Source organism: Ruditapes philippinarum, unplaced genomic scaffold, assembly GCF_026571515.1.
Source record: "Ruditapes philippinarum isolate M1 unplaced genomic scaffold, ASM2657151v2 ctg1435_1_1_1_1, whole genome shotgun sequence".
Lineage (NCBI taxonomy): Eukaryota > Metazoa > Mollusca > Bivalvia > Venerida > Veneridae > Ruditapes > Ruditapes philippinarum.
This window is the reverse complement of record NW_026865317.1, coordinates 232,888-246,695: the sequence shown is the minus strand read 5'-3', so window position 1 is coordinate 246,695 and position 13,808 is coordinate 232,888. Positions and strand designations below refer to the sequence as shown.

General features: G+C 33.5%; 1 protein-coding gene across 1 annotated transcript in view; it reads left to right on the top strand.

Annotated features, from left to right (window-relative positions):
• The window catches only part of LOC132728606 (inositol 1,4,5-trisphosphate receptor type 1-like), a 132,750-nt gene that overhangs the window by 92,992 nt on the left and 25,950 nt on the right, over positions 1-13,808 (top strand). Inside the window, exons 42-46 of the mRNA XM_060714279.1 lie at positions 3,200-3,393; positions 3,809-4,012; positions 4,754-4,846; positions 5,802-5,897; positions 9,697-9,759. Of these exons, the coding sequence (XP_060570262.1) occupies positions 3,200-3,393; positions 3,809-4,012; positions 4,754-4,846; positions 5,802-5,897; positions 9,697-9,759 (650 nt within the window). The remainder of the gene's footprint in view (positions 1-3,199; positions 3,394-3,808; positions 4,013-4,753; positions 4,847-5,801; positions 5,898-9,696; positions 9,760-13,808) is intronic.

Genomic DNA, 13,808 nt, shown 5'->3' with positions numbered 1-13,808 from the left:
GCACAAGAATGATAACTCTACCTTTCTTAATTTTTGAGTTATTGCCCTTTGTTATTTTTCATACTTAATTTTTCACCTGAGCGGAGCATAACTCAAAAAGTGTTTGACATATCGACATGAAATGTCATAGGTGGATAGATCTTATTGAGAAGGAATGTTGTGCACAAGAATGATAACTCTTCCCTATACAATTTTTATACGCCCGTTTGAAAAACTGGACGTATTATGGGACGCCCCTGGCGGGCGGGCGGCGTCCAATTTTGTCCGGAGCATATCTCCTACATGTATGGAGGGATTTTAATGAAACTTCATAGAAATGTTCGCCACTATGAGGAGCAGTGTCGCGCACATGAACCAGGTCTCTAGGTCAAAGGTCAAGGTCACACTTAGAGCTCATTGAAAAATGCTTGTCCGGAGCAAAACTTCCCACATGTATAGAGGGATTTCAATATTACTTGGCACAAATGTTCACCATTGTGAGGCGGAGTGTCGCGCGCAAGATTCAGGTCCTTGCGGCCAAGGTCAAGGTCACACATAGAGGTCAAAGTTCAGATAAAAATATGAAGATGTGTATAATAGACCATTTAGTCATCATTTATTGAGGGATTGTAACACAAATGGTCATTATCAAGACTATGGCTGTGATACATATAATTTAGGTCAATATATACAAGGTCAAGGTCACTAAAGATGATGAAATATCCAGATTTTGTCCGGAGCATATCTCCTACACGCATGGAGGGATTTTAATGAAATTTCATAGAAATGTTCACCATTTTGAGAAGCCATGTCACGCACATGAACTAGGTCTCTAGGTCAAAGGTCAAGGTCACACTTAGAGCTCATTGAAAAACCCTTGTCCGGAGCAAAACTTCCACATGCATAGAGGGATTTCAATATAACTTGGCACAAATGTTCACCATTGTGAGGCTGAGTGTCGCACGCAAAATTCAGATCCCTGCGACCAAAGTCAAGGTTACACATAGAGGTCAAAGTTTAGATAAAAATATGAAGATGTGTATAGGGACGATTTAATCATCATTTATTGAGGGATTGTAACACAAATGGTCATTATCATGACTACGGCTGTGACACATGTACTTTAGGTCAATATATGCAAGGTCAAGGTCACTAAAGATGGTGAAATATCCAGATTTTGTCTGGAGCATATCTCCTACATGTATGGAAGAATTTTTATAATACTTTATGGAAATGTTCACCACCATGATATGTATTGCTCCATGCATGATCCAGGTCTCCAGGTCAAGGTCACACTTAAAGCTCATTGAAAAACGCTTGTCCGGAGCAAAACTTCTACATTCATAGGGGGATTTCAATATAACTTAGCACAAATGTTCACCATTGTGAGGCTGAGTGTCGCACGCAAAATTCAGATCCCTGCGACCAAAGTCAAGCTAGGTTACACATAGAGGTCAAAGTTCAGATAAAAATTTGAAGATGTGTATAGGGACCATTTAGTCATCATTTATTGATGGATTGTAGCACAAATGGTAACTATCATGACTACAGGTGTGACACATTTAATTTAGGTTAATATTTGCAAGGTCAAGGTCACTGGAGATGATTAAATATCCAGATGTTGTCCGGAGCATATTTTCTACATGCATGGAGGAATTTTAATGTTACTTTATAGAATTGTTCACCACCATGAGACGTAGTGCCCTGCACATGAACCAAGTCTCTAGGTCAAAGGTGAAGGTCACAGTTAGAGCTCATAGAAAAACGCTTGTCTGGAGCAAAACTTCTACATGCATAGAGGGATTTCAATATAATTTGGCAAAAATGTTCATCATTGTGAGGCTGAGTGTCGTGCATAAAATTCAGGTCCCTGCGACCAAGGTCAAGGTCACACATCCTGTGCATATCTTCCCTACTGATTTGTTTTAAGGTTCATTTAACAACACAGTGCTAAGAATAAAAAATTGCTTGCTAGATAACACTTATCCATAATGCCCCCATCTCCATCTAAAGCTTTCGTAAACGGGCGTATTTTGTGACTATGGCACCCTTGTTGAGTTATTGCCCTTTGTTCTTTTTCATGCTATTTTGTCCAGAGCTTATCTCAAAAAGTATTTGAGGTATCAACTTGAAACTTCATAGGTGGATGGATCTCATTGAGGAGGAGTGCAGTGCACAAGAATGATAACTCTACCCTGCATAATTTTTGAGTTATTGCCCTTTGTTATTTTTCAAAATTAATTTTTGTCCAGAGCATAACTCAAAAGGCCTTTGAGATATCAAAATGAAACTTCATAGGTGCATAGATCTCACTCAGGAGGTGTGAAGTGCACAAGAATGATAACTCTACCTTTTATAATTTTAGAGTTATTGCCCTTTGTTATTTTTCATACCTAATTTTTCACCCGAGTGGAGCATAACTCACAAGTGTTTGAGATGTCAACATGAAATGTCATAGGTGGATAGATTTTATTAAGGAGGAATGCTGTGCACAAGAATGATAACTCTTCCCTATACAATTTTTGAGTTATTGCCCTTTGTTCTTTTTCATACTATTTTGTCCGGAGCTTATCTCAAAAAAGTATTTGAGGTATCAACTTGAAATTCATAGGTGGATGGATCTCATTAAGGAGGAGTGCAGTGCACAAGAATGATAACTCTACCCTGCATAGTTTTTTAGTTATTGCCCTTTGTTATTTTTCAAAATTAATTTATGTCCAGAGCATAACTCAAAAGGCCTTTGAGATATCAACATGAAACTTCATAGTTGCATAGATCTAACTCAGAAAGTGTGCAGTGCACAAGAATGATAACTCTACCTTTTATAATTTTTGAGTTATTGCCCTTTGTTATTGTTCATACTTAATTTTTCAATTCAATTTTTTTCTCAAAAAGTATTGAGGTATCAACTTGAAACTTCATAGGTGGATAGATTTTACTGAGGAGGGATGCAGCACACAAGAATGATAACCTACCCTGCATTATTTTTCAGTTATTGCCCTTTGTTATTTTCAGCCATCAGTATTCACATAGGTTTCAAATCTGTAATCACTATAGCCATCAGTTTTCATTACCAAAAGACCTCTTAAAATGGAATTATTCTGCTGTACTACATATACATTCTTCCAATGAGCAAACACATTCGGCTGGGGATGGCCATGTTGACATGGCTCTTGTTTTGTTTAAAAATTAAATACACTATTATGTTAATATATAACAGAAGAACCAGAGGGGATGGTGTTGCGTAGTAACAGCCAGGATGAAGATGGAGCTCCACATACAGTGGAGGATGCTCTAGCTGACAAGGCTAATCGTGAGAAGGATGAGAAGAAGTTGCCCAGCCAGATAGCTATTATGGAACCAATCCTTAGATTCTTACAACTTCTCTGTGAAAATCATAACAGGGATTTACAGGTATCGGTGTCATGTTCTCAATTGTTTTGTCCTTGATTGTTATTTTGAGTTTAAGATAATACATGGAAGGCCATCTGATGTCTTACTTCATAAGTAAAGTTACAAAGTTGCCATATGACCTATACTGTGTTGGTGCAACATAACCTTCAGTCCCTCAAGAGAAAAACGGAAACAAAACTTCTCTCCCTACCATTACCAATACTGTACAAAGATTTTCAAAAAGCCAATTTTTTCTCTCTTCATATTACAATGACTTATCTGTTATTATGGCCAACAACAATTTATTCAAAAACACTAAAAATTAGACTATTGTAAGAGGGAGAAGAGATGTAGCTAGAATGTTTGCTTTTTTCTGGATGAAGTATTTTTCTCCTTTTTTTTATATGAAATAATAAATATGTCTTACATTCTATAGAATTACCTTCGTGAGCAGCCAGCAAACAAGAACAAGTACAATCTGGTTACACAGACTTTACAGTTTCTTGACTGTATATGTGGAAGTACAACAGGCAAACTAGGCCTGTTGGGGTTGTACATTAATGAATCAAACCGAGGCTTAATCAACCAGACTCTCACAACACTCACTGAGTACTGTCAGGGACCTTGTCACGAAAATCAAGTATGTTCAAATATTTTTTATTTATTTTGTAAATTTTGATAGCAATCAATTCAATCAAATCTGCTTAATAGTAATTATATCCTATCAAATTAAAAAAACAAAAAAAAACATAAAAAAACTAGTATGTATAAGTTTGACTATTTCTCTTTATTCATTTACACACTATACATGTATATGGGATGATTGTTGTTCCTTGACTGATTTATATTTCTATGTAGTCATTGAAATAGTTAACTCATTTATAGCTCGTCTTTTCGAAGAAGTGGGAGAGCTGTTGTACTCACCCCATGGTTGGTGTCCCTATCACACTTTGATGCAGTGTGTTGAAACTGCACACACTTATTCTCTGTGATTATCTATAAAGATGGGTGCAGGTCACCTAACTCGGAGTTACTTTCTTACAGAGTTATGCCCCTTTTTGAATTGTCGAGCACTGAGAATAGTCAAGCGCGCTTTCTATCAGAGAGTTCTTGTTAAAGAGTTAAGTTTTATATTACATGTACCATAGTATTCACCATTTCAACGTGTAATTAAAATGTATATTTATTGGAAATCCTAGTTCTTATTACAATTTTGCAATTGTAAGGGCAGGTTTTTTATTGCAACAATATTGCCTCATTTATCATTGTTCAACTCAATATTTAGTCCACATGCCTGTACATTTCTCGTAACCATAAAATATGATGATATGATTTCAAAATACTAATGACATTACGTATATACGATATATTATTTTCCCAGAATGCAATAGCCATGCATGAGAGTAATGGAATAGATATCATCATAGCCTTAGTCCTTAGCGAGATTAGTATGGATCTTGTTCTCGAACTTAAGGTAAGCAATATACATTTTTGCCGCACCATGACAAAACCAACAAAGTGCATTTGCGACCAGCATGGATCCTGATCAGACTGCACGCTTATGTTGTTGGCACAAATCTGAATGAAAAAAAATTAATCATCTTTTTGTACTGAATTAATGTTGCATACATTATATGTTAGATATATGGTGGGGACTGTCTTAACTACCAGAGATCGAAAATCCCACTTGTCTGCTAGTAATTAAGAGTAGAATTGAAGAGAACTCAATGCAGTATGAGTAGGAAAATGTTGCCTGTACATTGGATTAAAAAGCTACTTGTCATGCAGGATGAGAGACTCAGAAAATATTTTTCGATGTTTGACGACTCATTATTTGTAGTGAGATTCTGTAATATCCCTCTCGAAACATATTGCGTCTGTAGCGACTCCCTGTGAGATGTGTTTAACGACCCTAATATTTGATTATTTTAAAGTTGAAAAAAAAAATATTGTAAAAAACGGTTTCATGTACTTTATTTTAGTTTAATTTTATTTTGTTAAGTCAATCACAATTTTGTTTATATGCAAGTAGTAATGATTATGAACTTTGTTTCTTATTATTCAATCATACCAACTTATTATACAATCATACTGTTTACCTGAAAGGAAACATATTTATTGACAAAATGAAGGGATTGTGGCTAATGACCCCCTGTATCTAGTGACTCCTGAGTCACCATTTTTGCTCTCTCCAAAAGAAAATATTTATTCCTTTTAAGTATATTTTACCATCCTGTTTACATTATTTGGACACATTTAACCATCCTATTTCCATTTGACCATGGAGTGCTGATCAACAACAGGATTGCCTTGTTTACAATATTAAATCTGTAAATTATATTTGCAATACATGTTTATGTATCAAAATTATTTCACATACCTTTCATTATACAATCTTTGGTTATTTTTGTTTTTTTGTTTTTCTTCAGAATAATGCCTCCAAGCTATTGTTAGCAATCATGGAGAGTCGACATGACAGCGAGAATGCAGAGAGAATTTTAGTCAGCATGAGTCCCCAACAACTTGTATGTTTATTTCTTCAACTTCATGTTATATATACAAGTGTTTATGATCCCCTCATTTATAAAATAATACACATATCGTTATATAAAATCTTTACATTGAAACAAAGCTCATATGCCCCTTACTTTAAAAAACAAATTTCATATCATGGTACAGATCTCTTTTAAAAGATTCATATAACATTATATAGCCCCTTGTTTTAAATAAGCTGTATATAGCATTATACAATACTACATATGACCCTTACTGTTTAAAATGTTCTTATAGCATTAGACAGACCTCTACTTTTAAAAAGTTCATAAATATATGTTTAACCTTTTCTATGAAACATATTTCATTTAACATTATAGTAACCATACTTTTTAAAAATAGTTCATATAACATTTTATATTACTGCACGTTTGTAACGTCCTTTGCATTAAATAATTATAATGTTTATATAATCTATATATAAGGCTGCAGTAGATTTATTATATAATTTCTTTATTTCTCTAAATAAAGGAAGTTTGCAGTGTAATATGTTTGTTATAAAGATTCTTGAGAAGTAAGTTATATGACCGTTTATAAATGGTTATTTGCAATATAACCAAAGTCGATATACAAATAACCATTTATATAGGGCCATATACGCTATCAAAAATCTCTATAACTAAAAACATAACCCTTAGTTTGAAAAAGTTCATATAAAATTATATAAACATTAGTTTGAAAAACTCATATAACATTTATTGTATACACCCACACTTAAAAAGGTTATATAACATTACTTGAAACCTTACTTTAATAAAATAGGATTTCTAAGGATTTTTTGATAATGCTTTAAAAATGAAGAAATGACGAAAGATATAATTTGAGAAGGGATTATATCACATTTTATTTCATTCATTTACAGAAATACTTTAGTATTTAGTTTCTGTTAATTCAAATCTGTTATGTACTTTTCTTTTCATTTCCTCTCCTTTAGTGGCTTCCTCTGTGTTTCAAAGTTCAAAAATTTCAATAACAAAATACAAACATTTAGCAAATGAAGGTATATAACCCTGTTCAGGCTAAACTCAGGGCAAAGGCAAATCAATTTTGGATCAAGCATGTTAAAGCAGCCTTCAGAATTTATTTTTTGTTGGAAAAACAATTCTGTGTTGTTTCAAACTTAGTATTTCAGTAATTTTATCTTTGAAAAGAGCTTAGTATCACTGTTCGGCCTTTTTAGCTCACCTGTCACAAAGTGACAGGGTGAGCTTTTGTGATTCGCTTTTCGTCTGGCGTCCGTCCGTCGTCTATCCATCCGTCCGTAAACTTTTACTTGAAATGACATCTCCTCATAAAGCACTAAGCCGATTTCATCCAAACTTCACAGGAATGTTCCTTTGGTGGTCACCTTTAAAAATTGTTCAAAGAATTAAATTCCATGCAGAACTCTGGTAACCATTGCAACCGAAAGAAAAAACTTAAAATATCTTCTTTTAAAAAACCCAAAGAGCTAGAGCTTAGATATTTGGCATGAAACATCTTCTAATGAGTGTCTACCAAGTTTGTTCAAATAAAAGCCCTGGGGTCAAAATTGGCCCTGCCCCAGGGGGTCATTGATTTTCCCTATATGCATAATAGTAAAAACAAAAAAATCTTCTTTTAAAGAACTCAAAGAGCTGGAGCTAAGATATTTAGCATGAAACATGTTCTTATGGGTGTCTACAAAGTTTGTTCAAATAAAAGCCCTTGGGTCAAAATTGGCCCCGCCCCGGGAGTCATTGATTTTCCTTATATGTTTATAGCAAAAACTTAAAAAATCTTCTTTGAAAAAACCCAAATAGCTAGAGTTTAGATATTAAGCATGAAACATCTTTTAGTGAGTGTCTACAAAGTTTGTTCAAATAAAAGCCCTGGGGTCAAAATTGGCCCCGCCCCGGGGGTCATTGATTTTCCTTAAATGTGTATGGCAAAAACTTAAAAATCTTCTTTGAAAAAACCCAAATAGCGAGAGTTTAGATATTAAGCAAGAAACATCTTCTAGTAAGTGTCTACAAAGTTTGTTCAAATAAAAGCCCTGGGGTCAAAACTGGCCCCGCCCCAAAGGTGTCATTGTTTTTAATTATATGTGTATAGTAAAAACTTAAAAAATCTTCTTTTAAAAAACCCAATGAGCTAGAGGTAAGATGTTTAACATGAAACATCTTCTTGTGGGTGTCTACCAAGTTTGTTCAAATAAAAGCCCTTGGGTAAATTGGCTCTGCCGGGGGGGGGGGGGGGGGAAAGGTTTTTTGTTTGTTTGTTTTGGGTTTTACGTCACATCGACACAGTATAGGTCATATCCCGACGTTCCAGCTTTACTGGTGGAGGAAGACCTCCAGTGCCCTTCCGTGCATTATTTCAGGCACGAACGGGCACCTGATTAGAACCACCGACGTTCCGTAAGCGAGCTGGATAGCTTCCTCACATGAAAGAATCCAAAGTCTCTGTAGGATTCGAACCCACAGCGGTGAGGGGCAAGTGGTTTGAAGTCAACGACCTTAACCACTCGGCCACGGACGCCCCGGGGGGGGGATGGGGTGCAGAGAATATTGTTTTTTATTATATGTGTGTAGTAAAAACTTAACATCAAGAAACATCTTCTAATGGGTGTCTTCCAAGTTTGTTCAAATAAAAGCCCTGGGGTTTAAACTGGCCCTCTTGTTATAAATAATGTCCCGAGAGCTATTGTTATGGTGCCAGTGATGTTTGTTTCTAAAAATAGAAGATTGGGTAATGAATCGCCTCGCTTTACTTATTTACATATAGAGAGCGAAACTGTTAGATTAGAGGTATCAGGGGGTTTCCTTCTTGTTTATGTATTTTATAGACGGCAAATTTCATTGTACACATTTATTCTTTTGATTTGACAATTACATATAATAGTTTATTTAAAAATAACATAATTAACCTTTAGAAAAGCTGAAGGCTACTTTAAAAGGGAAAAAAATTGCTCATTTATTTTTCTTAGACAATTGAGAGAATTCATTCTCAGCATAACAAACTGTAAGATTACTTGCATAATAAGAGAAGTTTTTACATGTAACAGACATTTGGCTATTTGAAAATTGTGATGTTTATTGTTATTTGCTTTGAAGCTTTATTTAAACATTACAATAACAGTTTAACAGTACTTTTGCTTTCAATGTTATATACATATGTGATAAGTTTAAAACTTACAGTAATAGATACAGCACAAGACTCTTTTTAATTTCTCTCTTTATTTTAACTCAGAGTAAATACAGAAATAAACTGAGCCCTGAATTACATAATTAGAGTTATTATCATTTTTATCTCACTGGGGTGAAATATTCAGATATTTTTATTTTGAGTGTAACATGGGGTAAAATTTGATAAAATCATTTATGAGTGATAAAAGAGGTGTATTCTATAGTGATAAAAGATGAACATTGATGTAAATATTAGATTTTGAAATCTTTGATGTAAAACTCTGGTATGTTACAATGATATGATATACAGTGGGTAATATGAGTTATATTTCACTATTCTATAACACGGCTAAGAAGATAAAAGTCTCTAACTTTAACTAACCCGTCCCTTGTAATACATACATGTAGATCCCTGACTTGTCTAATTCTAATTATCAGATTAGTGGATACAAAAAGAATTTAAATGGTTAAATCTATTGTTATTAAAATGAAAGGTCAGAGTAAGGATCTTATCAATTGTGGTTTCTTCATACCTGTACAATACAACATCTTCATTTGTTAAAGTAAAATGTACTTTATCCTTCATGACTAAAACTTTTATACTAACTTATTGCTTTGCTAATAGGTGGAACAAATGACAGGAACTTTCAAACAGGCTTTGGCAGAGGGCGATATAGTTTTCGATCAGGTCCGAATGCGCAAAGCATGATTTTGTTGTTACAGCATTGCTATACATTTGCATAATTGATTCAGTTTAGATAAAAAAAAATTGTCTGTTAGAGAAAAAAAATATTTAATTGTTTTTTGTTGTTGTTTTGTCTTTTAGTTTTGTGTTTGTTTGAAATAAGGTCTTATTTATGCGGGGCTTCAAAGAAAAAACAAAACAATTTTAATATTGAAATCATGTACAAGTGTACAGTCAAGATGCACTATTAGTTAGACTCTTTCTTCTCATTGATTTATAAAAGTATTTCTTAATAAAGAGCTCTCAATTGTTGACATTTTTCCTGAACCTAATGAGTTATATTTTTGTTTCTATTATTGAACATTCTTGTTAGCATACTCGTCTTATAAAATAGTCTGTTATTTTTGTTTTTTTTGTTTTTTTGTTTCTTACAATATTCTAATTATGGTAAGACTTGTAGAAGTGTAATAAACTGTTCTATTTTTTTAGTTTACATAACTTAGGATTGTGTCTTGTACATGTGTCTTATACATGCATTTTTTATGGCAGTTTACATAATGGCAGCCATTGAAGCCCTGCTTAAATGTTATAACTAATTTGAGCAGTGTCACGACAAAACCAACATAATGTGTTTGCAACCAATATGGATCCAGACCAGCCTGCGCATCCGCGCAGTCTGATCAGGATCCATGCTGTTCGCTTACAGACCCTATAACAAGTAAAGAAACTGATAGAGAAACAGCATGGATCCTGATCAGACTGCGCGGATGCTGGTCTGGATCCATGCTGGTCGCAAACCCATTATGTTGGTTTTGTCGTGACGCGGCTCATTTTCTTTTTGCTAGATCAATGCCCAGCATTAATACACATGAGTATGTTTAAGATTGTAGCATGAAAATGCACTTTCAAAAAAAAAAATGAATTGTATAATTTACTAGGAATACTAAGACATAGTTAAGCTATAGACTTAAAAAGAAATGTATTTAGGTTGCATGTTAAATACATTAACGGAACGGTAATTATAAATTGTGTTTTGTGACCATTGTTTGGACATCTTGATGTTCATCACCTGATGATAGGTTTTTATAGAGAAATCAAATTTCTGTCTATATAGTATACCGGTATATATATATATATTGTTTTAAACTTTTATTTTACGATAGGAGAAGTAATGAGTTAATTTTTTTTACATTATAAGATAAAAAAAGTAGTAGTAAAGTAGTATTTCTTTTGTTAGAACTTAGGCTTGTAAAAGAACTTTAACAATTACTATCAGGCATCTAGATTTTTGTTGCTCTTGATTTTTTTTATAGTTCATCATTGTAACCATGGCAATTTATTCTGATGATTGTTGTTCAGTTTATTTCCAGAGATTCATTTGTTCAGGCAATTGTCTTGTCATGGTTTTTATCCCAAGCCCAGGATTTAAAAAAAATTAAATACATGGCTTTACTAATATGAAAAAGGCAAAGCCTCAAAGCGAGCTCGATGTACTTTTAACGTGAAATAGTATGAAATAATCGCTCATTTTTATTTCAAATGCAGTGACGAGTGCGTGTGACGTCACACATACTGTGTTAAATATGGCTCCGCCTCTGTCGTTAAATAAATAACGAGTTTTGAAAACGTTGATAAAACTTTGTTTATTTAATTTCACTCTATAATTTTTCAAGCGAAATAAAGATTATTAAAAGTGAAATAAATGTAAAACTTAAAACGTTTGCGACATTAAAATAGCGTATTTGATTTGATTGTTTTGCACGTGCTGTTTGGCGCTACATTGTGACGTCACGTAAACAATACTTTAAACGTCTGTACAGCGTTAACGACTGAATAAAAGATATTGGTGTTCGGATTCATTTTCTTAGTTAGATCATTTTCTTTCATTCTAGATAGTTTTCACAACAAAATTCGACAAAAAATTGTTTTTATTTATCAGATTTTTTCACACAAAATGGCGCCTTCAATTTTCATACAGCTTCCGTTATTCTGGTTCTCTGTCCAATTATGGTTCCCATAGACGTGCCCGGGTGACCAGTCTACACATCCGTTTTCAGTCAAAATTCCTCAGTTTTTATCGTTATCTATAAATTCGAAAAGTTGCGATGTGTCCAATTCGGTACTCGGAGGAAAGTTTTCAAAACCATCACTTAGCAGGTACTTGCGTTACCGTAAAGCTCGCTTTTCGAGCAGGCCCTTGGGGCCAGCTCGTCGAGCTCGCTATTAAGATAGTATATCACAGACAATACAGCAATTTTATAAAGGTCAAACTTTTAAGTGTAAAGGTCAAACTTGTACATGTTAGTGTAAAGGTGAAAACAAGCAGGCTTGGCAGTTTGCTCAAGCTTAACCTATTGCATTTTGTCATCACATAACATAATAAAAGCATTGCTAAGAATCTTACAGGTATACTTGTTGTAGAATGGTAGCTACATTTGATGCATTGATATATAGAATATTTATAGCAAATACACAAATACTGCATGTATAAAAAAAAGTTTTCTATAATGTTTTATTATGTAAGTCTTTGTGTATTAAAAAACTCAGAAATCTTTATAAAAACATAAAAATGAGAGCCCTTTGACATAGAATATTTTATCAACATACATGTATATCTTTGTTTGAAAGCCTGTATGACAAAAAAAGGGTTGTATGAATATTAATGTCACATGTGGTGGTAAATGTGATTATAAGGCAGCATCCAGTTTTATACAGAGCATGCCTTCTACAGGCATGGAGGGATTTAAGCATTACATTTGAGAAGTAATATATTAAAATTATAATTTGAAAAGAAGTAATCACACATATAATCCTGTTCTCAAAGTCAAGGTCACACTTAAAAGTCAAAGGAAAATGCTTGTTTGGAGCAAAGCTCTCTTTGAGAAATTCTAATATAACTTGTCACAACATGTAAACCATTGTTAGCCAGTGTCATACACAAAAATTGGCCAAGGTCATTGACATATTTAGAGGTCAAAGTTAAGGTAAAAAATATGGAAATGTGTCTCTTGACAATTTTGTAGCCTGGCAATGACGAATTATTTCTATAATTCATGTCAGTATATGCAATGTCAAGGTTACAGAGATGATTACATGTAAAGATTTTGTAAAGTTTAAGCATATTTTCTACATGCATGGAGGAATATTAGTAATACTTGAAACAAATGTTCACCATTATCAGAAGTAGTCTTTAATACATGAAACAATTCCCTTGGTCAAATTTCAAGGTCACAGGAAAACACGTAGAATATTGTTATATAACTTGCCACAAATGTTCAACATTGAGCGGCATCGTGTGATGCAGTGTAGTGAATAAAATCCAGGTCCTGTGGCAAAGGTCACAGACATAGGTCAAAGGTCAGATCAAAGATTAAAATGTGAATATTAACCATTAATTGACTGTGAATTAAGAGATTTTAATGTAAATGTTCACTGTCTTGATACTTAGCATTTGGGATGGGCATATTTTATGACAATGGCACTCTTGTTTCCTATTTTTCATATTGCATGTTAATATTAAGTTTTTATCAGTCATCTTTAAGATGCTGTTGTATTACTGAGTATTGTTTTTGAATTTGTTATTCTTACAAATTACAAAGGTTTTAATTTATTAGGCTTTGAAAATAATGAGCATTCCTTCATGTTTACTTTGGAATTGATATATATTTTGTTTTTTGCAAGCACAAGAATCAACACTGAAACTATGGACTTTTAAAAAATCTAGTCCAACCTTAAAATATCATAATATAGATTGTTCATCCTTTTATTTAAAATATTATGCAGTACACACCTTTCATTGCAAAACCATCAGTAATGCAGGAAGTAAAATTTTTGGACAAGTTATCATTTCTGAATAAAGCAATAAAAATATTATAATATACCATGGGCTTCATAAATTATTACAAAGTTTATCATATACAGTGTAACTTCCGAATTCCGGAACTTCTGAAATCCGGAAACTTCTAAAAACCGAACATTTTTTTCGGTCCCGATTTTTTCCCTTCTATTTTCTATAAATATAATACTTCTGAATTCCGGAACTTCTAAATTCT